The sequence below is a fragment of the Aspergillus candidus genome (genome assembly GCF_002847045.1).
Source record: "Aspergillus candidus strain CBS 102.13 unplaced genomic scaffold BDW47scaffold_23, whole genome shotgun sequence".
Taxonomy (NCBI): domain Eukaryota; kingdom Fungi; phylum Ascomycota; class Eurotiomycetes; order Eurotiales; family Aspergillaceae; genus Aspergillus; species Aspergillus candidus.
In genome coordinates, this window is record NW_020194028.1 from 78,704 (window position 1) to 105,659 (window position 26,956).

The 26,956-nt window shown below is 52.1% G+C and overlaps 13 protein-coding genes across 13 annotated transcripts; 9 read left to right on the forward strand and 4 right to left on the reverse strand.

The window, feature by feature from the left end:
• Positions 1 to 927: 927 nt before the first annotated feature.
• BDW47DRAFT_117645 (Cupredoxin) lies at positions 928 to 2,804 on the forward strand (the record flags this gene model as incomplete). The annotated part of the gene is made up of 2 exons (XM_024815107.1): positions 928 to 1,921; positions 1,999 to 2,804. 2 exons carry the CDS (start codon positions 928 to 930, stop codon positions 2,802 to 2,804), a joined length of 1,800 nt encoding a protein of 599 aa, XP_024671880.1.
• Positions 2,805 to 3,182: 378 nt separating this feature from the next.
• BDW47DRAFT_125861 (lysoplasmalogenase) lies at positions 3,183 to 3,947 on the forward strand (the record flags this gene model as incomplete). The annotated part of the gene is made up of 1 exon (XM_024816455.1): positions 3,183 to 3,947. The coding sequence occupies one exon, from the start codon at positions 3,183 to 3,185 to the stop codon at positions 3,945 to 3,947; it is 765 nt and encodes a 254-aa protein (XP_024671881.1).
• A 1,764-nt stretch (positions 3,948 to 5,711) lies between these two features.
• On the forward strand, positions 5,712 to 8,122 carry BDW47DRAFT_105966 (MDM34 family protein). The gene is made up of 2 exons (XM_024812673.1): positions 5,712 to 6,303; positions 6,378 to 8,122. Exons 1-2 carry the CDS (start codon positions 5,969 to 5,971, stop codon positions 7,744 to 7,746), a joined length of 1,704 nt encoding a protein of 567 aa, XP_024671882.1. The 5' UTR covers positions 5,712 to 5,968; the 3' UTR covers positions 7,747 to 8,122.
• Positions 8,123 to 8,227: 105 nt separating this feature from the next.
• BDW47DRAFT_105967 (CCDC47 family protein) lies at positions 8,228 to 10,120 on the forward strand. Its single transcript, XM_024812674.1, has 3 exons — positions 8,228 to 8,423; positions 8,501 to 9,398; positions 9,473 to 10,120. Exons 1-3 carry the CDS (start codon positions 8,360 to 8,362, stop codon positions 9,846 to 9,848), a joined length of 1,338 nt encoding a protein of 445 aa, XP_024671883.1. The 5' UTR covers positions 8,228 to 8,359; the 3' UTR covers positions 9,849 to 10,120.
• An 82-nt stretch (positions 10,121 to 10,202) lies between these two features.
• On the reverse strand, positions 10,203 to 11,393 carry BDW47DRAFT_32281 (chitin deacetylase). Its single transcript, XM_024818750.1, has 3 exons — positions 10,857 to 11,393; positions 10,380 to 10,744; positions 10,203 to 10,303 (listed from the first exon to the last, which is right to left on the reverse strand). The coding sequence occupies exons 1-3, from the start codon at positions 11,282 to 11,284 to the stop codon at positions 10,251 to 10,253; spliced, it is 846 nt and encodes a 281-aa protein (XP_024671884.1). The 5' UTR covers positions 11,285 to 11,393; the 3' UTR covers positions 10,203 to 10,250.
• Positions 11,394 to 11,653: 260 nt separating this feature from the next.
• On the forward strand, positions 11,654 to 12,113 carry BDW47DRAFT_32312 (uncharacterized protein). Its single transcript, XM_024818751.1, has one exon. It carries the CDS (start codon positions 11,790 to 11,792, stop codon positions 12,027 to 12,029), a length of 240 nt encoding a protein of 79 aa, XP_024671885.1. The 5' UTR covers positions 11,654 to 11,789; the 3' UTR covers positions 12,030 to 12,113.
• On the forward strand, positions 11,654 to 13,098 carry BDW47DRAFT_105969 (thiamine-binding protein). The gene is made up of 5 exons (XM_024812675.1): positions 11,654 to 11,944; positions 12,005 to 12,455; positions 12,529 to 12,634; positions 12,765 to 12,867; positions 12,984 to 13,098. The coding sequence occupies exons 2-5, from the start codon at positions 12,402 to 12,404 to the stop codon at positions 13,051 to 13,053; spliced, it is 333 nt and encodes a 110-aa protein (XP_024671886.1). The 5' UTR covers positions 11,654 to 11,944; positions 12,005 to 12,401; the 3' UTR covers positions 13,054 to 13,098.
• A 34-nt stretch (positions 13,099 to 13,132) lies between these two features.
• BDW47DRAFT_32314 (uncharacterized protein) lies at positions 13,133 to 14,973 on the reverse strand. The gene is made up of 3 exons (XM_024818752.1): positions 14,397 to 14,973; positions 14,165 to 14,340; positions 13,133 to 14,092 (listed from the first exon to the last, which is right to left on the reverse strand). The coding sequence occupies exons 1-3, from the start codon at positions 14,582 to 14,584 to the stop codon at positions 13,335 to 13,337; spliced, it is 1,122 nt and encodes a 373-aa protein (XP_024671887.1). The 5' UTR covers positions 14,585 to 14,973; the 3' UTR covers positions 13,133 to 13,334.
• Positions 14,974 to 16,037: 1,064 nt separating this feature from the next.
• BDW47DRAFT_105972 (PP2C family serine/threonine-protein phosphatase) lies at positions 16,038 to 17,709 on the forward strand. The gene has a single exon (XM_024812676.1). It carries the CDS (start codon positions 16,155 to 16,157, stop codon positions 17,655 to 17,657), a length of 1,503 nt encoding a protein of 500 aa, XP_024671888.1. The 5' UTR covers positions 16,038 to 16,154; the 3' UTR covers positions 17,658 to 17,709.
• Positions 17,710 to 18,328: 619 nt separating this feature from the next.
• Positions 18,329 to 21,073, reverse strand: BDW47DRAFT_105973 (uncharacterized protein). Its single transcript, XM_024812677.1, has one exon. It carries the CDS (start codon positions 20,943 to 20,945, stop codon positions 18,408 to 18,410), a length of 2,538 nt encoding a protein of 845 aa, XP_024671889.1. The 5' UTR covers positions 20,946 to 21,073; the 3' UTR covers positions 18,329 to 18,407.
• Positions 21,074 to 21,218: 145 nt separating this feature from the next.
• On the forward strand, positions 21,219 to 22,265 carry BDW47DRAFT_105976 (cytochrome c oxidase subunit 7). Its single transcript, XM_024812678.1, has 5 exons — positions 21,219 to 21,377; positions 21,556 to 21,634; positions 21,714 to 21,774; positions 21,831 to 21,862; positions 21,954 to 22,265. Exons 1-5 carry the CDS (start codon positions 21,349 to 21,351, stop codon positions 21,981 to 21,983), a joined length of 231 nt encoding a protein of 76 aa, XP_024671890.1. The 5' UTR covers positions 21,219 to 21,348; the 3' UTR covers positions 21,984 to 22,265.
• Positions 22,266 to 22,657: 392 nt separating this feature from the next.
• BDW47DRAFT_117652 (putative C6 transcription factor) lies at positions 22,658 to 25,156 on the forward strand (the record flags this gene model as incomplete). The annotated part of the gene is made up of 7 exons (XM_024815108.1): positions 22,658 to 22,727; positions 22,768 to 22,867; positions 22,918 to 23,089; positions 23,160 to 23,215; positions 23,272 to 23,696; positions 23,750 to 24,642; positions 24,704 to 25,156. The coding sequence occupies 7 exons, from the start codon at positions 22,658 to 22,660 to the stop codon at positions 25,154 to 25,156; spliced, it is 2,169 nt and encodes a 722-aa protein (XP_024671891.1).
• Positions 25,133 to 26,819, reverse strand: BDW47DRAFT_105979 (kynureninase). Its single transcript, XM_024812679.1, has 4 exons — positions 26,654 to 26,819; positions 26,260 to 26,597; positions 25,729 to 26,206; positions 25,133 to 25,671 (listed from the first exon to the last, which is right to left on the reverse strand). Exons 1-4 carry the CDS (start codon positions 26,796 to 26,798, stop codon positions 25,256 to 25,258), a joined length of 1,377 nt encoding a protein of 458 aa, XP_024671892.1. The 5' UTR covers positions 26,799 to 26,819; the 3' UTR covers positions 25,133 to 25,255.
• Positions 26,820 to 26,956: the final 137 nt, after the last annotated feature.

Here is a 26,956-nt window from a genome sequence, read left to right on the forward strand (position 1 = left end):
ACTGAAGAGGCCCATCGCTGTCATATATCCACCCGCTTGACCACTTGGGCCGGATAGCCAGCGCCAGACCACGAATCCCTTCTCCACGTCGCCTAGGATGTTGCCATCACTGCCTAGGTCGGGCTGACCTGGATACAATTGCTGATCCGGGATGTAGCCGGTTCAAGCCCTCTACATCACTCTCGTATCCTGTCGCTTCTCCTGTCGCCGAGTGAGACAGCATATGGCCACAGGGCACAAGGTATCTGATGCTTTGTTTTTCCCTCCCCTTCCTTCTGACAAGCTATACCCTGGTCTTCAGGCTCAGACTTTTCTTTGTTCTTTGGAGTAGTGTCTTATCATCTGGTGGGATCACGCTTGCTCTCATGCGAAACATGTGAGTCACGACGCCATACAACGTCTGCTATTACCTCATGCTTTGCATGTCTGATTGGTACACGATAGCAATGAAGCGGCTGAGATCACGAGATATTAACTATCTACTTCGCTAGTGTTGGCCTGATTGAGATGGTTCGTCGGCGTGAGGTCGAATTGTTTGCATGGATGGGTGTACTTGGATGGCGACGAACAGGGACCACGAGGCTCAGCTGGAGCACGCGACGATGCTCTCTTCGGCTTGCTGCTTGTAAGATATACGTTTTTTTGGGGTCTGGTTGTATTTGTTTTTTCCCCATACTTTTTCTCGAGATATTTCGGTCGTTACTTATTTGATATGGAGAGCGTCGGACGGAAGCATGTATAAGAGCCGGATATTTTCCGGTCAGTGGTCCATGTCGCATCGATTTCTATTATCAAAGCGGATACCCAGTTGTATATAAAGACTTTGTGATCCTTGCGTCATACCCAGGACTTGTTATCATGCGTCTCCTCCTCCTGACGTATGCCTGGTGTGCGGCTGCTGTATACTTCGGCAGCCCTAACCCTTTCATGAAGAGAGACAACCTCTCCGGATCCAATGTGAGCTCCGTCTCCGCTACCGAAGAGATTGTCGAAGACAATCAGCCACAACCCAGCACAGCATCCAGCGCAACCCTCTGCGGACGAGATCAAGAAGGATGCCTCCCCGACATCATCCCCACACTCCCCGGCCTACCAACCCGCCCACCCCGGGGCTTCCCCTGTCCAGGCAACTTACCCAGGGACCGCGCCAGATGGTGCAACTACGACATCAACACGGACTACCACAACATAGTACCCAACACCGGCGTCACGCGCGAGTACTGGTTCACGATCGACGAGATGGAGATGGCGCCAGACGGCGTACCCCGCCAGGTCATGGCCGTCAACGGCTCGATCCCGGGTCCGACGATCATCGGCAACTGGGGCGACCACTTCATCATCCACGTCACGAACCGCCTGGACCAGGCCCAGAACGGCTCCAGCATCCACTGGCACGGCATCCGCCAGAACTACACCAACCCGCACGACGGGGTTGTCTCCATCACGCAGTGCCCCACGGCTCCGGGGTCGACGACCACGTACAAATGGCGTGCTGTCCAGTACGGGTCGTCTTGGTGGCACTCGCATATTGGTCTCCAGGCGTGGAATGGTGTCTTTGGGGGTATCATTATCAATGGGCCTGCGTCTGCGAACTATGATGTTGATAAGGGGATGGTGTTTCTCAGTGACTGGTCGCATCGGACGTCGGATGAGCTCTTCAACTATGCGCAGACGGAGGGTCCGCCTACGCTGGATAATGGACTCATCAACGGGACGAATGTCTATGAGACCGATGATGGAGAGGTTGGGGAGCGGTTCAAGTTGAAGGTGGACCGTGGCAGGTCGTATCGACTGAGACTTGTAAATTCGGCAATCGATACTCATTTTCGGTTCATGATTGATGGTCATAATTTAACTGTCATTGGGATGGACTTGGTTCCCATCCGGCCGTTCCAGACTAACGCCGTCAGCATTGGAATGGGTTCGTTCCCCTTTCTTATCCTTAAAGCAGATATTTCGATGATCACCCCGAAGGAAAACAGTGACTGACGAGAACAGGCCAACGATACGACATCATCGTCACAGCAAACCAAGGCACAGGCTCCGACTCCTTCTGGATCCGCTCCATCCCCCAAGAAGCATGCTCTGAAAACGACAATGTCGAAAACATCAAAGGCATCCTACACTACGGAGCCGAGCCAACCGAACCAACAACAGAAGCATGGGATTTTGTCGACTCGTGCGAAGACATGCCCATGGACACCCTAGAACCATGGGTCGCAAAGACAGTCGCAGCAGCAGACTGGCGCAACGTAACAGACGTGGATTTCGGCTTCAACGCGAACAACCTCGTCCGGTGGTATTTGAACAGCACGACGATGGAAGTCCTCTGGGAGAACCCGACGCTGCAGCAGCTGCACAACGGGCAGACGGTGTTCCCGAATTCCAGCGCCGTCATCTCCCTCCCGGACCCCGACGAGTGGATTTACCTGATTATCAACACGACGTACCCCGTCTGGCATCCTATCCACCTCCACGGGCATGACTTTTATATCCTGGCGCAGGGTGTCAACCCGTGGGATGGGGTTGTTAATACGGACAACCCGCCGCGTAGGGATACCGCTATGCTGGACGCCATGGGGTACCTGGTGATTGCGTTCCGGACGGATAACCCCGGGGCTTGGCTGATGCATTGCCATGTTGGGTGGCATACCTCGGAAGGGTTTGCGTTGCAGTTTGTTGAGAGACAGAGTGAGATCCAGCCGTTGATTGATGCCAATTTGAGGGAGCTGGAGGATACTTGCCGTGCGTGGGTGAGATATGATGAGCATTATGACATTGAGCAGGAGGATTCAGGAGTTTAACCATTTTCGTGTTTCTTTGTATTTAGATTTACTATATATATGGTATACTTTTCGGGTTCAAAACATTTTGCTAGATATTGTGTACATAGTTTCGGTTGATCGACTCTGGCTGATGGAATCAAGCAACTGAAATAGTATAGTACAGGACTAACTCAAAACTCGCTTATAGTTGTTCACCAGGTACAATACTACGTTCTCCACTTTCAAGTGTGGGGAGAATGCGACTAACTGGAAGTATTCGCCAAGTGGATTAGGGTCAGCCTGCAGAGCGAACTATAAAATAGCATCACCCCGCTCTTTGCCTTCACATCTTCTGCTAATACCATAATTCTCTACTACTAATTACTACACACCTCACCTACCTAATAATACATCAAAATGTCACTATCAGTCTTACTCCCCCCCCAACCAGCACCCTACCTCCTCCTCGGAACCCTCCCCCTCCTAGTCCTCTCGGAGTCCAACTCCAGATCGCACGCAGGAACCGGCCTCTTCAAGATGCTCTCATCGGTCGCATTCGCCGCGGGCCCTGCACTCCTGACCACCACCGAATGGGTCCCCTACCGCCAATACATCACGACGGGCCTCATCTTCTCCACAATCGGCGATTTCTTCCTCATCCCCTCCGCGCGAGACTTCTACGCCTCCAAAAAAGAGAAAAAGAGCCAACCGACAGTGTCCTTTCAACTCGGCGTCGTCGCCTTCGCTGCCGCCCACATAGCCTACATCGCTGCCTTCCTCCGCGACTCACAACAGACCTCCAACCCCATCCTCGCAACGACCTTCTTGGCTACAATGGCCCTCGCTAAATGGCTCGGCGTTATCTATCCCCCAGCGCGCTCGTCCGGCGCGACGAACGTGCTCAACCTGGAGGTTACAGGCGAGATGCGTCCGCTGGTGTCTGTGTATGCGGCGATCATCAGCGCGATGTTGGCGGCGGCGGCGGCGACTGTTCCGGGGGAGTTTCAGACGCCGTGGCCGTATCAGCGGGTTTTGGGGGCCGGGATGTTTGTCGTGAGTGATTTGTTTGTGGCGCTGGAGGCGTTTGGGAGGGGTAAGGGGAAGAGGGGGTGGGGGAGGATTTTGGTGGGCTATGCGCTTTATTTTTGGGGGCAGATGGTGATTGCTGGGACGGTGGGTTAGGTATATATCTGCTGGCTGTATTAGATATTATACTATACTGCTACTACGAACGAGACCTGCTGTCATGCATTCTCCCGGTTTCGCGATTGCTGAATTCCTATTTGGTTAACTGAGCAGTGTCTCGCGCATCAGCATCATGAGGTATGGATACGATCCACGAAGCAGTCAAGAAGCAGGTACCCGAGCATGTACGCGTCTCGTATTTGCGTGAGACATCTGGACTTCTAGGATTTGAAAATGGAACATCTGACTGTGGTGTAAATCACATCAGCACTGTATTTTATATATAGTCATTGCGGGTTGTACATTGTTTCAGCGTCGACATGTAGAGGTTGAGAAGGTGGTAAATAAGCGGGTTGTTGGACCTGATATGTTTGTTGACTCGAGTGTCTATATCCTATCCCACCAACTGGAGAGTAGGTATAGTACATATACATAATTAATAAAATCGATTAATGCTGAGCACTCATGATCGGTTGTTACCAAGTATAGATACATTAACCAACGCAAGGGATCAAACAAGGTTATTACCGTGATTCCATCCTACGAACATGTACGGAGAACTACCTTTGATTATGCTCATTTCCCCTGCATACAGAAGTACCATCGTACAGTGGAGCTCTCCTCCCCAGTCAGACAACCGGCTGTCTCACGGCATACCTCCTTGTTCCATCGGAATGACGACCCTAGTAGCAAGGGGCATCAAGCTTGCATATCACTAAAAGGATCATAGTTATCCTTCCATATTAGCCAATGCAGCCATCGAGGACTGGTCAAAGAACACCCAAATCATCCCACAATGGTGCGATATTAGGGCTCCACATACGATTTGGAAAAGTCTGTTCGTGTTGGATGATGTTCTTGAGCGGAGCCGAAATGACAGTCTCTGCCGCTTCCTCCCGTGTGTTCAGAACCAGTTTTCAAGGCATGACCGGTCGGGGGATCGCCAACGGTACTCATTACAAATGGCGACGGTCACGTCCATCTTGGCAATCAGATTGGTGTATTTATCGAGTCATCCAACACAGCCACATGAGTTGTAACTGTAGTGTCAGTACTTACTACGTTAGTAGGTACTGTGTTACATTAAGGGCGAGTCTCCACCGGATGACCCCCTTGAGCCTGCAGACACAACGTCTTTGTCCTCCAGGATAGAGAGAAAACAAAAGATTGACGTGCAGGGATCGACACGGACGCTACTTCTTCCAGCCCGTGGGCACGGGCAGAATCATTCAGAGGTTGACCCAGATAGGAATGTGGTCGCCAGGTCCCGCTCTGTCAAGAATGGGGAGAGATTCTAGAGATGGAGTATTCCGTGCACTCCGGGAAAGGATAATATTCGCGTTAAAATTAGATGAAAAACCTCCTCGTTAACTACCGAATCATGGGGTTGTCCATCATGGATCAACCATTTCGGAGGGGATCGGAAGAAAGGAAGTGGAGAGGATGCTTTACTAGAGGCCTGGGCAGTGACGTATTTTTCTCTAATTTGATTCTGGTTTTTCATGTCGCAATTGATTCCTTTTTGGTCGAATTTCTATCACACCACACCAAATGATTAAATCGAATAAAATCTGATAGAAAGAAAGGACGAAATCAATAAGAATAGAATAAATTAAATAGGAGGAACTCTAATAAGGGCCTAGGAGACTATCATACTCAGAAAGTGATCACACGAGTAAGATTAATCAAACTCGGTCCGGCCTGGCAGCCTCGGGGTTAAGGCTGGAAGCTCGCCAAGTTTCCATTTTTTTTTTTTTTTTTTTTTTTTTCCCTTCCTTTTTCTCCCGCTTTTCGCTCTTTAACCCGCCTTAGTCTCGCTCGCTCTCTCTTCTCGCCTCCTCCACCCCATCTTCATTCTATCCGTTTGATCCTCTCTTCCCCATATTTTCATTTTTCATGGTTTAGAGGACCTCTTCCTATCGATATCACATCGTGCACCCCCCCCTCCCCCCTACAACTTGCCTTTCTATCCGGGTCGCTGGGATCTCTCCATCCCATCCCTCTCTCAATGAGCGGCTATGGCGTTCAACTTCAACTGGTCGCCTTTAATGGCCGACGCGGGTTTCTACACACGCGCCCAGGAGCTATTGACGGCCGCTCTCAATAAATCTCCTAAACCCCCCATCATCGTCGATGATATTCTCGTCACCGAATTGAATCTGGGCTCCGTTCCGCCCGATTTGGAAATCCTGGAGATCGGCGATCTCGCGGAGGATCGCTTTCGCGGCATCTTTAAAATGTCCTACTCAGGCGATGCCTTTCTTACCCTCAAAACACGCGTTCAGGCCAATCCGTTAAATACCTACCTCGTCACACGACCTTCCTTTGCCTCTCCCTTGCCCTTGGCAGCGGCGTAAGTAATCCCCCGGTCTATACATCAGAAGCGAGCCATCTAGTCCAGTCCCAGCTAACCGGTCGGCTCTCTAGAACACCACTTACCATCCCCCTACAAATCACCCTCTCCGACTTCAAACTCTCCGGCTTCGTGATCCTCGTCTTCTCAAAACAGAAAGGCATCACCGTCGTCTTCCGGAATGACCCCCTCGAGTCGCTCAAGGTCTCGTCGACCTTCGATTCCATCCCTTTCGTCCGCGACTTCTTACAACGCGAGATCGAGGCCCAGCTTCGCATCCTCTTCATGGATGAGCTCCCCGCCATCATTCATCGCCTATCCCTGCGACTCTGGGTCCCGGAGTACCGGGCGGGCGAGGAGATCCAGAACCAGGCCGATCACGTGGCCGCGGTCGAAGGCCCCGGTTCGGATCCCTTGGCCAGTCCCCCGCAGGATCCGGTCGACTCCATGGGCAACGTGTTGAGCGAATCGCAAATTGCATCGTTGTCGCTCGACTCCTCCGTCGAAACCCATTCCCTGTTCTCCCAGAAGAACCTGCTACGACTCGGCGCCTTGACCGATTCGCAGCGGACCCTGTCACTCTTCACCCCGTCGATCCACGAAGTCGTGTATCGTGCGTGGACTTCCCCGTCCGATCAGACCGACCTAGCCGGCGGCGGCGTGCTGTCGCCCATGAGCCCCGGCCTCTCCCGGGCGCAGTCTCAGGTCGGCGGCTTTTCCTCCCTCCAGGATAACGCCAGCGTCGCGTCGGCCCACACGCGATCGTCGGCCTCCACGCACGCCTTTAGCAGCTACGGGTTGAGCCTGGGGGCGGGTCGCCATTCGAAATCACACGCCCGGAAGCGCAAGAAGCGGGTGGTGGATCTCCGTCGCCCCAAAAATCCCGACGACGCCGTCAGCACGAGCGACGACAGTGCATACAGCGAGCTCACCAGCACCCCGTCCGTTTGCTCCGCTCCTCTGCCGGCAGTGCGCGAGCAGGCCGATGATCCGGTAACGCCGCCGTTGTCCCCCGAGAGTGACCGACTGCTCCCTGTGATCCCGGAGCGCCATCGGAACAGTCTCTCCCACCCCGCTCCGCGGCGGGACATCACCGCGGACATGCTGCGCGAGACGGAGGGAGCCTCGTCCACATCGCAGCCGCGCCCGGGCGACGTTGACGTCACTCCCCGCGCGACCACTCACGCTTTGAACCGTCGCCGCGACAGCGAAAAACGGGACTCCGGTCCGTTGCGGGACCTCCCCTCGGCCGCCCTCCCCTTTACCGAAGAAAAACCCGCGTCCAGCTCGGTAGACCCCGCCTTGGTCGAGAAGCTGGCGGGTGAAATTGCCCGTCGCATGCGAGACGAGAATCTGCTGCCGACGTCGGGCACCTGTGGTGGCGCCTTCTGGGGTCGTACGAACTCGCCCGAGGAGACCCCACCGCCAGCATACGGGCAGTAAAAACAACAAAAGTGAACGAAAAGCGAAAAATTCAATCAATGTCCTACCTCGTCCAGGATGGTTGACCACGGTTGACCGTTCATCCACTCCTTCTACCTTTCTTTTGTGGCCTACACTCTTTTTACGAACTCGGGTGCCGCACCCGGTTCTTGACGACTGATATGACCTGGTTTTAATTCTGTGGACTTTCTTTTCTTTTTTCCTTGGAGCGTTTAGAGCTGTATTATGTTTTGGATTGGATTAGACCTAGCGGCGTTCTTGATTTTGCATTGTTACATAGGATACCACTTCTTCGCTCTTTTTCTAGGTTGGGACGGGTGGATGGAACGGAGCGCTGGGTCTGATTACATAGTATAAATTGATCGTTACCATATGTCATTTTACCACTTCTAGCGCTAAATTCTGGGGAAAAGACGAAGACATGGTTCGCCGTTGAGGTCGTGGAACGTGCTATCGCAGGTCTTGGCGCACTAACTGCGTTGAGTTTAACCTCACCCCGACGTCAATTCGAGCCACCTCGAACTTCTCTTCCACCTTTCCTCCACCTCTCCGCCTTTTCCCTCTATTATTCCTCCCCTTCTTTCTTCTCCCTTCCCCCCCATCAATTGTCACAATGGCGGGCGTGTTGAAGAACATTTTTGGCGGTCAGCCATCAGAGTCACCCACAGTCGACGATGGTAAGATGTCCTCAAGCATCGCCGTACCCCTGGCCCAACACTACAACACCCACTAACACTGCTCTTCTCTTCATCAGGCTTCGCCGACTTCGTAGGAGCTCCCGACCCATCCCCCGCATCCATTATCCCCGCGGCATCGTCGGCAGTGCCCTCCTTCGGAGCCGGAGCCGAGAGCTCCGTCCCCTACACCAAATGGTACCGCGTGTGGGAGCGGACCTCGCCCAAGGACTTCATGCAGGAGGCAATGGTCCTCCCATTCATCATCCTAGTCGTCATCTTCCACGTCTGGGGCACCCGCAAGAACCGCCGGCGCGCGAAGCAGTGGGCGCAGGCCCACACGCCGGCCATGCAGAGCGAGTTCGCAGTCGTCGGCTTCGACGGCATCCGGCGGCCCGCTCCGAGCGACAGCGAGGACAACAGCGAGCAGGCTCCCGCGCAGCAGCTGGCCTCTCCCGAGTCGATGCTGAAGGAGCGCTCGACGCAGGAGTTCGTCGCGTACGGAACGGGCCGCCAGAACGTGGCCTTCGTCGACGTGACGATCAAGCTGCCTAAGCGCTCTAACCCGGTCACCTACATCATGGACCACGTGCTCGGATTCCTGTTCGATGGATGGTCGATCCCCACGGAGACTTGCGAGGCTGTGGCTTATACCTTCGACGGCAAGGAGAAGGACCTCGTCCCTGTGCCTGCCAAGGACGCCACCCCGCTCAAGGTTAACAACTCGTCTTACGATCCCTTCATCTGGGCCGTTGTGCACAAGAACTACATGAAGCAGTTCCGTCAGGACCGCTACGATGCCTCGATGACTTTCACCCGTGACCACGCGAAGCTGCCCCCCTGGGTGACTATCATGACCGAGAGTGCCGAAATCACCGACGCCCTGCTCACCCCGGAGCTGATCTCCGCCGTTGAGAAGGCGGGCGAGAACTTCCAGTATCTGATCGTGACGGACCAGCCGATTGACAAGCCTCAGAAGTGAGCCCCTTCCCCTTCCTCTCCCTTGCCTTGCAAGTAAATAAACCAATAGAATATACTAATCCATAAACCAGAATCGACGAAACCATCCCCCGCAAACGCATCCAACTCTCCATGACCCTCCCCTCCAGCAGCACCGGCTACATCGACACAATGCCCCTCTTCACGCAGTACCTGCGCCTCCCCGACAAGCTCGTCTCGTCCGCACACTTCCGCACCGAAGTCACGCGCAAAGTGCGCAACGCGCGCGAGGAAGAAATCCGGCGTCTGCGCCGCGCCGACGAGGAGGAGAAGGCCGAGGAGCGCCGTCTCGCCGCGGAGAAGATCAAGAAGGAGGAGCGCGAGCGCATCTTGAGGGGACTGTCGGCTGATGAGCAGAGGAAGTTTTTGGAGAGGGAGCGCGAGAAGACGCAGAGGAAGTCGATGAAGAAGAGTACGCGGAGGCAGTAGGTTATTTGATTGGGCTGGTTGGGTTTGATCGGTGGGGGGGTTTAATTATCTTGTGTTTCTTTCTGTTTGTTTATTTATTTAATGTGGATGTTGCATGGAAGAGCTTCGGACGTGGGAGGAAAGGGGAACGGCAAGAAAGGAAAAAGAAGGAAAGGAAAGCCACGACAGGTGTGTATGATGATTGATTGTTACTATTCGTGTATACTGTATTGCTACTTGTCCTCTGGTGAGGATCTGTTAATTACACTGTTAATGAAGAAACAGAATCAAAAGGAGTGTCCTTTTCAATGCAATAAGAATATATAATGGTTCCAGGAAGAAGAAGAATAATGTAACAATAGGAGGTACCTATCAAAGGTACCTCACCTGCCCACGAACCCAAGCAACACATCTATCCCGCATCTATTTATACCACGACCCCTCCGGATCACCCAGGCACTCGCCAACAGGGACAGCTGCAACGGCACCGGTTAGCACACCGTCTTCATTTGAAAACGACAGAAGAAAAGGGGAAAAGAAAAAGGAACTAACCAGTCAACCCCCTCTCCTGAACCATCGTCAACATCTCCCTCGCCAACACCTCAACCGTCTGCTCATGCACATCATGCGCCAGCACAATCGACCCCCCCGCGTCCAGACCCTGGCGGAAATGCTCAACGCTGTTGTGTATACTGCTCGGGTTGTTGTTCGCGTAGTCCTTGGTGTCGAGGTCCGTGCCGATAACGTGGTAGCCCAGGTCGGTCAGGGTGGAGAGCACGCTGTCGTCGACTTCGAGGAAGGGCGGGCGCATGTAGGTTGGGATGCGGCCGATGTTGGTCTGGAAGGTGGACTCGAGGGTAGTCATTTCTTCGGTTACGGCGTCGGGGGAGATCCAGGTGAGGTGGGCGTGGGAGAAGCTGGGGTTCGTTAGTTTTTTTTTTCTCTTCTTTCTTTCTTCTCATTCTTTTAGTCTAGTAGTTTTCGTTGATGTTATGCTGAGAGGAAGGTAAGGAAGGTAGAGAGACATACGTATGAGAACCAATCTGATGTCCCTCATCCACGATGCGCGCCATGACCGCCGCGTAGTCCGCATACTTAAAGTTCGTACCCTCTCCGTTAACGAAGAAGGTAGCGTGGGCGCCGAACTCGGCGAGCATGTCGAGCAGCGCGGGCGTGTAGGTGAAGGGCCCGTCGTCGAAGGTGAGGGCGATGACGCCCGGCTGGGTGCACTGCTGGATCATGACGCCGTAGGGGACAGAGCTACTGGTGGTGGGGACAGAGCTGGGGCGGACAGTGCCGCTGGTGGTGGGGACGGTGCTGGGGTAGACGGTGCTGCTGGGGGAGGGGAAAGTTTTGGTGTGGATGGTGCTGCCGGAGTTGATGGGGATGCAGTAGGCTGTTGTTAGGGCTGTGAGGAGGGAGACCGCCAGGGTGATGGGTTTGAAATGAGTGAACATTGTGATTGTTCCTGTCAAAGGATGGTAAAGACTGTGGGTAAAGACTGTGGGTAAGGATGTTGGTATATTAAGTTAAAGAGTGAGGGTAAAGAGTGTGTTGGGTTGAGAGGCTTCATGATGTCTGGAGAGCTTCTATCTTATATCTAAGATAGGATAGGAGGGAAGAGGAAAGATCGATGTTGTTAATCCCAGTCCTTCCTTCTGTATCCAAGTAGATACTAGGAGGTCGTACACGTTTCAAGCCCTAATTGATACCCCCGGTCTATCATTCGGCTGCCATCTAGCCAAAACATGATCGATCTATCATGGTTCACAGTGCGACATCATTTATAGATCTACTCAAAAGGCTTATCCTAGTAACATAGACCCATTGAACCCTAGAACCAGCTCTAGATCCCCAGTGGAAATGACTTCATTCTCACGTCATCACCACCATCCATCTTATCAGATTCCAAACCACCACCACTCCATTTGGCTTCTTCTGTCCGTTTGAAAACCCCCAGACATGTCCCGACTCCACCGGATCTGTCAATATCTCCGAGAATGGTGGTCTGACTGTGCTTTGTTGATGCCCGCGCGCGATCCGGATGATCTGTCAGATCAGTATACGTTTCCGCAGGCGCGATATGCCGGGCAGGGATATCAGCAGCGACGAGCTTGGTATGTATGTGTCTTTTTGATTATATACGGTATGATTTGTAGACGTGGGCTAAGGATTAGATGCCATAATGCCATAATACCATGATGGGGATATCCAGCGGGTGAAGCGAACAGTACTTGATCTCATGATTCTGCCTATTGTCTCTAGACTGAGTTGAGAACACCATATATCCTATACTGCCAGTACTACTATGTACTACTGTTATATACTTCAGTACCCAGGTACTTTGGAAGACAATATTTGATACTCCTCCTATATACTCCGTACTACGGAGTAGGCCGATAACAAACCTGTCGGACACCCCACACTCACTCGCTCACTCACTCCACTCCATCTCCACCACATGCCACTTCCCTTCCCTCCGATCCTCCAACTTCCACCATCCATTCCACCTTCATATCCATAATTCAATTCAGCTGTTTCATTCATCCATCTTTTACAATACCACACTCCAAAATGACATCCATCCCGACCCCCACCCACTGCGTTGCAGACTTCTGCCTCATCCCAGTCTGTCTCCCACAATCCCGTTCAAATTCCCCTACCTAGTAATGAGTAACCTAAACTCACTAATAACAAACAGATCGGAACCTCCTCCCCCTCCGTCTCCGCCCAGATCGCCGACGTCCAGCGACTCATTGAGTCCTCCGGTGTAAAATACGTCATGCACTCTGCCGGAACCACTATCGGTATCCCTCCCTCCTTTTTCCTTCCCTTCTCCTGTCATTTTTATTGGTTCATACATATAATATTCATATGCATTTCCGTGGGATGATAGTCAACTGACCCTTAATCTAATTTATCATTAATACAATGTAGAAGGATCCTGGGATCGCGTTCTCCAGGTTATCGGCCAGGCGCATACCATCTTGCATCAGCAGGGGATTGTGCGCATTCAGACGGATATTCGGGTTGGGTCGAGGTATCTTTCTCTCTATTTTTTTTTTATTCCTCTGTGTTCATTTTGTGGTTTTTTTTACTTTTTGCGATTGTGTTTATACCCTTGGTACACCCGCTGACTAGACCTGATCTGCCTAGAATCGACAAGGAACAGTCTTTCCAGGATAAGGTGGATAAGGTGCGTGAGTTACTGGGTCGGGAGGAGTAATGGTTCCAACATGGTAGATAACTATCTAATATCATTCAACTATACACTAAACAAATCATCATGTCGTCCGTAAATCATCACGAACCCTGCAACGCCGGTCCGATGCGGTCTGTCCCTGCCATGTATATGTATCACAAGGTAATCGAAATAAAACAAGCCAAAACAAAATATCACACAAGGAAGGAAAGCCTCTTGCAACGCTATATTCCTTGCCACCGAAATCAATCAAGCTTCCCGCTTTAACAAAGAACAAAGAAAACAGAAAAAAAAAAGATAAGTATCTATACGGCAATCCCCCCGCCGAGGCTCCCCCAATCTCCACCAGCCCAGACCCATTCGCCCATGCTGGGATGGCCTCCCGTCTTGGCTTTCTGGACCACGTCGACCAGACCCTTGAACACATTGTGGTACGTCGACGCGTCGCTAGTCTTCTCCGCGTCTTTCAGGTCCTTGCGGCCGACGGCGTTGCTCACGCCGTTGAGGTCGTCCACCGTGTCGATGGCGGGGCCCTTGTTGAAGAAATCCACCAGGATGAAGGACGGCGACTGGCCCCACTCGCCCTTGCACTTCTTCGCGGCGTCGCCGAGGTTTCCCGCGCCGCCGCTCGGCGCGTTCGTCGTCGACACGTAGGTCGCGTTCGGGTATTCGATGTCGATGACGCCTGAGGATCCGGCGTACAGGAAGTGGTTGAGCATGGGAAGACGGTTCGAGGCTTTAGCGGTCGCTACGTTGTTGGCGACTTCCTTGGGTCGCTTGGGTGTGCACGAGAATTGAGACGGCGACTTGACGTCGTAGTCGTTTTCCCAGATGTAGTCTCCCTCGTTCATCAGGTACGGCGCACCGGCGTTGCTGTCCAACGACGAGATGAATGTCACTAGCCGCGTTCCGTCGTCAATCATCTTCTGCAGCGTGGGCCACGAGCTGGGGGCGGCTGTCGACGTCGGTTTGTAGGCGTATTTGACGACACCGGCCTTGTCGAATTCCGAGTTCAGGTCGCTCGCCGTTGCGTCGTCCGAGTTGACCAGTAAGATTGTCACCACTGTCACCCGAAAGTCAGCATGATTGATTCAAATTTCCACCAAGTGGAAGGTCGGGTCCAGTCAGCACATACCCTCGTTGGGATTATCATCCAGCCATTTCTTGATCTTCCCCAGCCACGAGCTCAGTTTCCCTGCGTCCATGGTTTCACACAGCGAATGGCATAGGTGCCACTCTCCGCTTTCCTTGTGAACCTGGGCCGTGACCATCCGGACGCCAGCGTCGAGTTGGACGATCGTGTCGAAGTACCTGCGACAGTCAATACACACGAATCTTGCGCCAGAGTCCCAGGGTATCCAACTCACTGATTCCCAAACGTCGAGTAGCTCGTCGAGGCATCCCGCACGAACGGGCTATCATGCGCCCCCAGATGGGTAATCTCGCCATAGGATTTGTCGCACAGGTCGGGAGAATTGTTGCAAGCTGTCTGGCGCGAGAAGATGGCCTTGGACGCCGCGAAGGGGAGGAGGGCTAAGACGCCGAGTCCGAGCATGGTGAGTGGCTCGCTTTGATATGATACTCTATGGTGAACAATATCGATCTATTGCAGGATGCACGAGGGATGTGAAATCAAAGAAAAGGGAAATGAAGCGGCGATGAGGAGAGAAAAATGACGAGCAAGGGTACTTGTCAAGTTGGCTGGACCCTCGTGGGGAGAAAGTATGGGTCCAAAGGGGAGGAACCAAAGACACCAGATGTTTCAGAGAGAGTAATAATAATAATAATAGCAATGAAGTGTCACAGGAAGAATCAAGAATGACACAAGAGCTGATATAAAAACAAAGAGAATTAGAAAAGGAAAACAGTCCATTCACGTCAGCGAAAAACACAGCCCGGAGGTTGAGAAACAAACCCCACTCATTGGAGTCATTATTGTTATTTTTATTGTCATTTGTCTTAATTATGAATTCCCAGGCAACCCAACACGATCGACCATGAGGATCAGAGGATGAGATAGGTTGGAGACTGCGTCGATCGGACGGTGGATGAATGGGATTTGGTGGCTGCATCCGAGGTGGAGTCTGGGCCGCGTTGCCTGGACTTATTCTTAGAACGTATTGTCTTTACAATCAGGCTCCCTGGAGTGATGCATTAACGGTCGATCCCTGCCTCAGCGGCTGTCTTATTACCGTCTTATTACAGGGTGGCGTATGGTTACCGCCGCTGCTTACCGCCCGTTGCCCCAGGCTCCCATCCTCACCACATCAATGGAATATGGATACCTATTACCTCCTCTATACTTAAATAGTTACTGACACTAGTTGGGTTGACATCGTACAGCAGACTGAGGTGGTGATTATTGCTGACACCTGCAGCTGACGTATCTCTTGCATCTCCTCATTCAACGGTCGCGTGGATGGTCTGGTGCGCGGTCTTGGGATGTTTGTACAGTTTGAAGGTATCATGCTCATAGGGTTCTATACTAAACATACATATAATGGATACTAGCGCTGCCTTTATGAATACTTTGAGCTACTCGCCCGTCGAGGTGTGAATCACAAAGTCCGTCAATAGATGCGATAAGTATAGGTGATAGACGAATAAAGATGATAGTTTCTCAAGTAGGTACTCCTAGCTGAGCGTAAGATCGCCCAACAAACAAAGAACAAGACAACTCTAGATATAGGTGTCTTCGATATGACCTGCCGCTATCACTCGGTTTACTCCGGGGTTTTCTATTATAGAAGTATAATTATTCGATTTTCTATAGTCCAACTCTAGTCCACTAATACTGGGGCTTCACCTAGAGTACTACTTCTATAGAGAATATCACTATTGTCATTCCTGAGGTATGTAAAGCTTCGAAATGATAATTCTTTTGATTATCGTAAAGAACACGTGATACCTGAAGACAATGGGGAGTCGGACTGAGTCGGGCTGTATCTATTGATACTCCGTTTAAGTGACAACTTACGCAATCCGTTTCCCCCTGTCCGAGCTGAGGAGGCAACCATGCAGTCTCAATTTCTCCCATAATCGCATTGAGAGAACGAATCTTCGAGCTTCGTCCGTGCTCTTTGCTATACTCGCCCCCTCCCCTCTTCAATCGCACTCTAGCAACAATGCTGTTATTGGGTGTGACTCGAATGCGTCTCCGCGTGTCCACAACATCAATCTCACGAACTTGGGCCAAGAATTCCTATTCAACCAAGGGTTCTGGCTCTGGCTCTGGCTCTGGCTCAGGCTCTGGCGCAGGCTCTGGCTCATCCTCGAGCTTGATGAGATACATCGCGATTGCCAGTGTGGTCAGTACACCAGGCCTTTGGTGGTTGGTATCTACCCGCAACGATGCGGCCCGCGACGATGTGCCACATCTTGAGAGTCCTCCAGCTGAGCACTGGGGCGTTGAGCCGGGTCCTTCTAAAGACCAAGTGACACATATCCTATCGCAAGGAGCATATTCATTTCTGGTCAGAAACGTTGCCGGCGTCAGCAGATACGATGGTGCTCAATTAGCTTCCAATAGCCCATGCGAGGACCAGTCCACCCATGGTAAACTTCCTTCACCATGGAACGAGGGTAATCAGTGGATGGCCTGGGCTGTTTTTGACGGTCATTCAGGCTGGCAAACAGCAGATTTGCTGAAGAAGCAGCTCCTGCCTTTCGTCCTTCACAGCTTGAGCCAAGTCAAACCACCCTCAAACGAAGATTCCTTATCCGAGGAATCAGTGCAGCGCGCTATCATAAAGGGGTTCGTGAGCCTCGACGATTCCATCATCAAAACAGCCCTAGATACGTCTCAGAGCGAAGAACCGTTGCAAGAGAAGGTAAAGAAATTAGCCCCCGCTTATGCCGGTTCATGCGCTTTGCTGTCTATGTACGATTCTATCACAAGCACATTGCATGTGGCGTGTACCGGCGATTCGAGGGCAGTCTTGGGGCAGAAAAGGCCGGACGGCACATGGGAAGCAATTCCATTGTCAGTAGACCAGACTGGCAAAAACAAAGAGGAGATCGCCAGGCTCCATCAGGAGCACCCGGGTGAAGAAGACATCGTCAAAAATGGACGAGTGCTCGGGATTATGGTCTCGCGAGCTTTTGGCGATTGTCAGTGGAAATGGCCTTTGGAGTTCCAGCAGGATATACAGCGGAGATTCTATGGTCCACCACCTCTGACACCACGCTACGACATCCGAACGCCACCATATCTGACGGCTGAACCGGTTGTGACAAGCACCAAAATCGACCCTGGGCAACCTTCTTTTCTGATCATGGCAACAGACGGCTTATGGGATATGCTCTCCAATCATCAGGCAGTCGACCTAGTAGGGAAATGGTTAGAATCGGGAGCAGCCGAGAAGAGAAACAGCAGCCTGGAGCCGACTTATGAACCATTCGACTTTGGTCGATTTTGGAACGGGGTGAGTTGGAAGTTTGTGGAGGAGAGAACAACAGTCCAAGATGACAACGCCGCTGTGCATCTGGTGCGTAATTCCCTTGGTGGAAATCATCACGAGTTGATAGCCGGCCGACTTGCCTTCAGCCCTCCATCCTCCCGGCGTCTACGAGACGATACAACTGTGCAGGTGGTTTTTTTTAATGTCTCAAATCTGGAAAATAAATAGCAGTCAGAACCATAGCATTCTTAGCGTATTAAACATGCTCCTACCGCTACTCTTATCTTCATGGCCCGCGATATGACATTCATTTCCCTATTCTTTTCCATAAATATATCACCCAAACACCTCAACTAACCAGGGTTATATAGCCTCAACAGCCAGTTTGTAGAAGATAGTAAATCACCTATAATCCTCATTGATTATGTGAGTGTTGATCTACTAGTGAAAGAAGTGAGGCGAAAAGGCGCCCCCCCTGAACGCCAGATAAATGGACTCTCCAGCTGATATGGCCACAAGTGATGCGAGCTTAGGCCTGTGTTGTTTACCCGGCCATACAAGGCCTCGATTGTCTTCATATATGGGCCACGTCGCCAGGACTGGCCCATGGGATGGCGCTATAGACGTACCGGATCCCTAAGAGCCTGTGGGGAACCGCTCTACTGAGTTAGCTGTGCGGCTACTCACAGAACAAATCCGTCGAGGTAAAGAAGGATATAATAATAATTTCTATTTGTCTACTTACTATACATGGTATTTATACAAAAACAATAGACCTGATTAATTTATCAGCTAGACTGGTTCTCCAGTCTGATCTATTTATTCTGGTATATAAGCGTCCGCTGATGTTCTTCATTGTCAGACAGGGAGGAGAGACGAATAGATTTCATTACATTCACCTTAGAACTAGTGAGAATCACACATACATATTCATACACTAAATTCCCCAACCAATATAATACACTATATACAGTCTCCTCACCTGAGATGGACAGATGCCGGCTCACGGTATCGCGCGTGGTTCAACATGGTGCGATGGGACCGGTGCAGGGACACATTCGACAATGGGGGATTCACCAGTTCCTGGAGTGATTTCCCTCCCCGATGCTGGATCAAGGCCGGTTCCCCCCACGCCCGGTTGAGATCGTTCACCACCCGCTCGACGCTGTATGGGTTCTCGCGCCGGAGCATTCGATTCATGCGCCGGCCGGAATGGCGGGCTCCTCCGTAGAGAACCGCCAGACGTTGCCGACATGCCCGGAGAATCCAGCCGGGGCGAAGCTCCACGCCATTATCCCCTAGCTCTCGCAGGAGCACGACACCGCGGACCCAGGGCACAAGCTCCCCTTCGGGAGTGCCCGACGGATTATATGTCTTCTTGGACTGGGTGGAGATCCGCATCCGGAACCCCCATGCGACGATGGCCGCCTGCATGTGTCGGTCGAAGATGTCCTGCAGCTGCCGGATGCTCTGGACCCGGGACCCTGCGTGGGCTCCGGACCCTGCGTGGACCCCGGAGTGTGACCTCTCGGGGAGCATCGGGACTCGGGAGGTATCCACGTGCGGAGAGCGACAGGAATAGTGGCGAGCCAACCAGAGGCAGCAGTCGTGGAGCTCATCCCAATGGTTGGTCATCCCGTACCGTTTCAGAATCTCAACCCACAGGTCGGTGGGTATAGACACGCCCGTAGACGCGACGCGCTGGAGGATGCGGGAGACCAAGGTCACTTCCTGGTCAGATGGGAGACCCCTCGACTGAGGGGGTCGAGCCCCTGGTTTGCGCGGGGTAAGCACCTGCGCTATCAAGAAATCGATGCTTTCTTGGCTAAGGGTCTGGCCTCGCAATGTCAGCTCGTCGACGAGTTTCGACGCCTGAGACCATTCGCCGGCGGCGATGTGTTTGCGGAAATGGAGACTGGGCAGGTCAGACCGGACGTCGGGAATCTCACCCAGAACCGCCAACGTCAGGTGGTACAAGCGCCACTCGCGGGCCATATAGGAGGATATTAATAACGATTCTTGCACGTGGGAATCTTCGAGCACGTCGGGGTGTTGGTCGCTGTGGATCAGGTCGGATAGGAGAATCTCCCGATTCTCAGTGGCTAGCCTGCGAAGGAGACGGGCAAAGACCGAGTCTCCAAGGGAGATTCCTGCATTCTGCAGCTGACGAAGCTTCTCGAGTATATCTTGGCTGCCATGAGCTCTGACGGCCATCTCTCGAAGGGAGTGAGGGCCGATGGCTGAGACGCCGAACATCTGCAGGCCTGAGACGATCGTCTCAAAAGCCAGTGCTCCCGTAGCGAAAAGTCGCGCGCCGAAGTCATCCTTGAGTGGCTTATCCTCAGGTCCAGCCTCGACGCCAACACCCGGAGACTCTTCCGCTGGTTCGCTCTGGTCAGGGAAACGGTCCGCTGCGTAACTGTGAAGTTTCTCGGAAAATGTCCATGGCCCGTTTTCCTTGGCGTAATCCAGCAGTGGCTGGAGTTCTTCGTAGTCTTGCGGATGATCGTCCCTCTGGATGAGGAATTTATGCATCGACAGTGCATCCTCGAAAAGTCCATGCCGCAATAGCGCAGATATGACACGTCCGTAGATTTGATGGCCGTCGGTCGTACTGCAAATACTTCGGAACGCCCAGAACCCGGGAGACAGAGCGCCCCGTTTCATTTTGCCTGGAGTGACACTTTGGTGTTTATGTTGGCTAGAAAGGGCAATCGCGGGCTCGAGAACCCGCAGAACATCGTCGGGGCCATCTAGATGGGGGGTTTGAAGCTTCTTGTGCCAGTGCAGAGCTTGCTGCGTCATCCCTCGTTTGATGAATCCTCCAACGACACTTTCATAAAGATTGCGCCACCGTCTGCCCGTTTTCTCGAATAGTGCCAGAGAATAAGAGACCAGCTCCCTTAACATTGGCTCTCGCTTCAGGCCCACATCCACGAAACTTTGCCAGAAGAGGTCGGCCTTTTCGCCGACCACCGGCAATTCAACATCACCCACGCGGGCCATCAAACCCTCCCATATATCCAACGTGCCCTTATCCCCATAGTGCCGTTGCCTGTACCGAAGCAATTCTTCCCAGAGTAGAAAGTTATCCTTATGCGTCTGGTCGTCGACCATTCGTGTCCCCATGTCATCCGTGTGACCGATGTCCGACTCGTAGTCCAGTCTTTCCGGCAGCAATCCGATGGGAACCCGCGCGTTTTCGGTGTCATGTGTAGCAGCCGGATCATTTAATTCGCTCGATCGGGTCGGCTCCTTCTGCGCCGACTGGATTTCATAGACGCGAAAGCTCGGGGGTGGTTTCGTCGATCGTGGACGGAGTCTGCTGTGGACGGGGTCGTTCGGCCCCCCATTTTGGGTGTCATTACTTGGGCGCTCGTTCCGCGAATGACACCGAAGGCATTCGATTTGAAGCCCCGAGTCCAATCGTTCAATTCCAACAGGGCTCGAAATCAGGGAGTCGAGAACCGGGAGAGCTGAAGGCCTCTTCAAGAGTCGAAGAAGAGCCGGTCGCATGGGTGTTGAAACGAGAGAAGCAAGAGTGTCAAAGGATAGTTAAGCATCCTTCTCCCCTAGCACCCTATCCGAGAAAATGCATCGACGTATAGAAAGGAAAATCATAAAGAGTGGACGGGGGAAGGGACAGTTCTGTCTGTTTGTACCTGGATGGATTCATGATATTATTGATCCCGCGGACTCTTCACGACACCGCCTGCACACTAAGCCGGCTTTGGTTAGACCGACAGCCCACTGACTAAGCCATCTCAAGGCGGAAGCATGAGGGATCTCACGTGATCCCTCAAGTTCCGGCGGGTCCACACTTCACGACATCGATTCAGCATTGCTCCTGGTCTTCCCACCGTCACCGTCGCTTTTGCTTCCCAACAGCTTCCTTCGTTCGCACTTTGACACCGTCAAAATGTTCCGCACCGCCCCCCGCCTCGCTGGGTATGTTCTCTTCCTGGATAAACTCCCAATTGTTCCTCCACCGGGTCTGCGTGGTCCCCTCGGGAATGGCAGGGCCCCCCGGTCCATGGCTTGATTGCTCGCTCAATTGAGTCCATTGCGTGGTTTCGACACTATCATTCGCATTCAATTGCTAATCATTGGGCTCTGCCTGCTTTAGGTTCATGTTCCGTGAGAACCGTGTTCCCCATTACCAGCGTCTTTTCCAGCATCACGACGGCAAGCGCCAGTGGTGGAAGGTCAGTTGACCGAAACTCGGACACCCTCCTCGCTGGGACGACCGAGCTTGCCAAAGGACAATATACTCACACCGTGCAGACCTCGCGCAGCAAGTTCGTCATGTACCCCTACCTTATCTCCGTCTATGGCCTGGGCATTGGTGAGTTCCTGATTGAATCCTCTCATGGTATGTATACTGGGACTAATGTTCTCTAGCCACCACCTACGCTATGGGCCGCATGGTTTTTGTAAGTACTGATTTAAGCTTGAACGGCCGCATTGGGGACCAATGTGCCCATGCGCCCGCTCCAGAGCCTCCCGTGCTAACCCCAGGAATAGGGCCACAAGACCTGGTTCGGCAAGGATTAGATAGACTCCTCGCCTAATTCATACCTGTTCTACCATACAAAACAGCATGTTCAAGATTAATTGGCGGTGTATCTCTAGGATTTGTGGTCGTTTAGTTACGAGGGAGAATTTCGACGTTGTACATAAGATACGTTAGGAATCAATGCGTGAATTGTTTCCCTCGTTTTACTCCTTGTTCGCAGCTTGCTTTGCCAAATCTCTGGAGACGCTCCCTCAGCTCTGTCTCGTAACCTGAGAAATGGGCTGATTATGGCCTGATCCCGGATGAATTTTCTGATGTCATCAAGTTTTCCGTAACGCCTATTGGGCGTGAAGCAGAGCAGTTCAGAAAAGCAATTCCACCAGGACGGTCCTCTCAAAAGTCCATTGATAGGCTCAATATACTGAGTAACATAGATATATCACTGCAAACTACTATAAAGTCTCCCATCTATCTGCTATGAATTACAAACACAATAGGTTAGTTATCCGTAATAAATGGAAATAATTCCCTCTACCGTCGCTCTGATTGGCTCCCCCAGCATATCTGCTTAGTCATGTATTATACGTTTGTCTTGTGCTGCTGCCAATATACCTTTTCATTTGGTACATCCTTCGAAGTACTTTCCTTACCTCAGAGAGGAGTCATCCCCGGCGATATTATTGGAACCGTGATATTATGGAAGGGATTATACATGATAGCATATCTAATACATAGGGGTACCGTTGTGTCCCGAGCCTCTCGCTTCGTTTTTGCATACCTCGGTACGCGACCCGGTTATATGAACCTGGATCATTCGAACAGGTATTCTACAAGAACCTGTCCAAGTGGCCTTGAAGAGTATGGACCGTGAAACCAGTGAAAGGCCGGCGAAAAGAGTGCGACAAGCCTGTGAACCTTGCAGGTCAGTTGCCCCAACATCTACCCGCGTAGAGCATTGCTAATGCCCGAAAGACGTAAAAAAGCAAAGTGCCCTGGAGAGCAGCCGATTTGCTCCCTCTGCGCACGTCTACGTCAACAATGCGAGTACGCAGGGGAAAGAAGGACATCGTCAGTCAATAATGTCGCTCCTTTGGAAGACTCGGCCGCGGCGTTCCCTGCCGAGTTGGGGGCTTCTCATCTCCTGGTAAGGCTCATCATGGGAGCATGGCGGCAGCTCCTGTGTAGTCCGTGTTAGCTTACTGGTTGCTACATAGGAGCATCGACTAGGAAGCATTGAGTCGAAAATGGGCAAACTGCTTGATGCGTTAGGGTATCCATGCTTCCCCGGCTTCCATGTTCGTTAGGGCACTACTTATTTATGTGCAGCAAGCAGAACCATGGGCCACAAGGACAGAATCTGGCAGCGTCAGATTCAACACTACCACCTGTTATAGGTGGCTCGGCCGCGTCTGCACGACTCAACTCGCTGACGCCTCTTCCTGCGTGGGCGAAAGTAGTCTCTATAGCGGAACTCTACTTGTCGTATTGTGAATCCCAGCCGCTTCCTCTATTCCATAGGGGTAGCTTCCTCGAGAGTCTTGGGACCCGCGACCCTGAGATCATTTACGCTATACTCGCTCTCAGCATCCGATTTGCAGAAGATCAGTATCTAGACGTGAATGATCTCATTGCACGAATCAATGGCTATACGGAGGTGGCTAGAAGCTTGGTCATGAAAAGAGTCTCTGAAGGCCCGGTTGAACTTTCGACATTGCAGGCCTTATGTCTCTTGAGTCTCGTGGATTTCACTAGTAAGGTTATGCACAAGATGATATATGTTAAAAACCCTAACTTTGATACCTAGGTGGCGATACGCATCGCTCAAACATCCACAGCAGTCTTGCCATGAATCTGGCACAGTGTGCTAATCTAGGCCTGGAATCTAATGCTAATATTTCCTCCGTGACACGCGAAGAGCGCCGACGTTGCTTTTGGAGTATCTGTCTTTTGAAGCGTCTTCATGGTACCGAATTCGACTATGCCGATAGTCGAGATAGTAGCTTCCCTCCGTTCCCGGAAAGTCCCAGCGTGCCGCCCCTGATCAGTCCATCAAATAACGCCCCCGATGCTAGCCGGTCAACAGATCTACAAGACCAAGGCATAATCGCCTATGTCATAATACTCAGCGAAGTGTTTGCGAAGACTGCGCGCTATGTCAGTCGTCATGGGAAACCAAGCCAGATACCACCCTGGTCAGCCCAGTCGGAATATTCCAAAATTATAACGCTTCAGATGGACCTGGAGACGCACATGCCATATATCCACCGCTTCAAGTCTGTGAATTTGAGCGGCAGAACCCCCGAGGAACTCCAAGAAAATAGAGCCTACTGGGGCCCCTTTTTCTTGAACCAATTCCTCTACCATACGAACCTATGCCTACTGAACCATCCGCTCCTTCTATCTCTCAGTCTCAGAAATTTTCGAAGCTCAATACCTGAGATCTTCCTACAGCATACCTCTGATCTGATCTCATCCCACACCACTTGGATCATTCACTTTATCAATTACTTCGAGGAGAAGTCCTTCGTTGTTTCGGATCCATTGCTGGGATACAGTGCAGCAGTGGTAGCTACCATTGAACTCCAGCTGAGTTTCACCGAGAAAATCGTTATCCGCGAAGAAAAGCGCGAGCGGTTTACAAAGTGCGTCAGATTTGTACAGACGCTCGGACAAAAATGGCCACACATGGCTAAATTGGTAACGTGAAGCCCTTTTCATGGCTCGATGACCTTTGCTAATTTAGTCGTCAAACCTAAAGGCAGATAGGCTGCAGATGCTAGAAGGCGCCGTATCTGCATCCTACCAACCTGAGTCCGGAGCCCAAAACAAGAGCTTACTGATAGACCTCTCCCGCTTTTGGGAGATCCTCGAATATTCCTCCAACAGCGACGGAGACTCGGCACGGCGAATGTTTGGTGACTCGCTATACTGCGAACCACCTGCCTTTACTGCTGAGGTATCGCAAACGTCGCCACTACCCGAGCCCACTCGCATCAACTCGGAGCAGGGAGTGGCGTATACCCCTAGCTCGAACCATGAACTGCAGATCCCTTTCCTAGCCGGGCCACAGGGCACAACAGCATCGATGGGCTCGCCTCGCCCTACCGACCTGCTGGCTGACGAGTTCTCAATTCTTGCTACGAGCTTTTTCTCTCAAGGCCAGGAGTTCCTACGGACAGGTGACAACCGCGAGGGTTTTGGGAATTTCTAGAATACATTATATACACATAAACAAGGGCCAAAAAACCTGCCTCCTGCTAGTGACCAATGGTGCGCTGCCTCAGCCGGCAACGGCCCTGGGCGTAGTACATTATTGCTCCAGGGCGTCCCGGAATATCTTCACAAACGTCCATACCTCGGTAAACGTATTGTATAGTGGAGTAGGGGCGACGCGCACCACACCAGGCTCTCGCTTGTCACATATTACGCTCGCATTTTGCAATTTCTCCGCGACACCTTGCAGCAGGCCTGGTTTAAGCAAGAGGCAGAGCTGGGCGCCCCGAGCCTCAGGATCGGCGGGTGTGATGATGCGGAATGGACGAGTCTCGTCAGTGGTATCCTTTAGTAGCAGGTACTCAAGATACGCCGTCAATAGAACGGATTTCTTTCGAAGGTCTGCCATGGACGTCTCGTCGAAAACGGAAAGTGATGCGCAAAGCGCCGAAAGGTCCATTGCAGACGGATTGGACAGTTGGAAACCTCCTGCCCCCGGGATTGGTTTGAACTCTTGAAAGGTGTAAGCGGTTTTGCAACAAACTTTGTTCCAAAATAGGGGAGACCTACTATTATCCATCTTGAACCTCACGGACCTATCTCCACCATACCATCCCGTCAGACGATGCCGGAACTTGGGGGCATCCTCTCCCTCGCTGTAATCAACGCGGCCGTGCTTCTCGTGGACGAAAAGACCGCCGATGGCGCCTGGCCCAGCATTGCCGTATTTGTAAGTGCACCAGGCTGCGAAATCCACGTCCCAGTCGTGTAACTTGAGGATGACATTGGCGTACGCATGGGCCAAGTCCCAGCCAACTACAAGGCCTCGTGAGTGAGCGTATTCCGTGATTTTCGGCATGTCGAAGAACTGTCCCGTGTAGTACTGGATCCCAGGAAGGAGGATGAGGGCAGCATCTGCAGCATGCTTGTCGATATAAGACAGGATCCTGTCTGTGGAAATCTCATATTCGCCCTCTTCGGGTCCAACGAGTACCATAGAGTCCTTGGGATCAAGGCCATGCCAGGCGATATGGGACTCAATTGCGTACTATGGCAGAATTAGCGCCTATACGAGCCAATTAATTGCATGGTGAAACATACGTGGTCGCTAGGGAAAGCCTTCCAGTCCAGGAGAATCTTGTGCTTAGTCGCACTTGGTTTATAGAAACTCGCGAGCAACATGTGTAGGTTTGCGGTCAGGGTTCCCATTGCCGTGACTTCTTCCGGCTGTGCGCCGACGATTTTACACATCGACTCGGCCGCTTGCTCGGACAGCAATTGCCATGGCTTCAACGGGGAATCCTCGATGTCAGTGAAGTGACCACCCACTCCAATGGATGCCCACGTATCTAGCTGTGCCTCCAGATACTTTGCCACGGCCTTGGGTTGGATACCCAGGGAATTGCCGCAAAAGTAGATGCATGGCTCGGGTGAGAGGCCTGCGATTGATCAGTACAAGTATCCAAGAAGGTAAATACCCAAAAGAGGTTCTTACCAGGCTTCGCTAGCTTTTTGGTAGCGATGTTGGCCTTCGAGGGTATAATGAACTTTTCCCGGAACCCCGCAAGCTGGTCGGCGGCGTCGAGAGCTGCAGCATATTCCTTCGTCCCTGCCTCAGCTGGAAACACCGGTTTCGACATTGTGAAGTGGTTTGTGAATATCCTTGGAAACAAACAATCAACTCGGTTGAAGTCTCTGGAAACACTCTCTACTGGTAAGCTGACTTAAGTAGCACCGTTATGGAGAGGGGCCAATCCGCTTCAGGCCGGCGTCGGTGGTGGCGGATCCGGATCGCTCA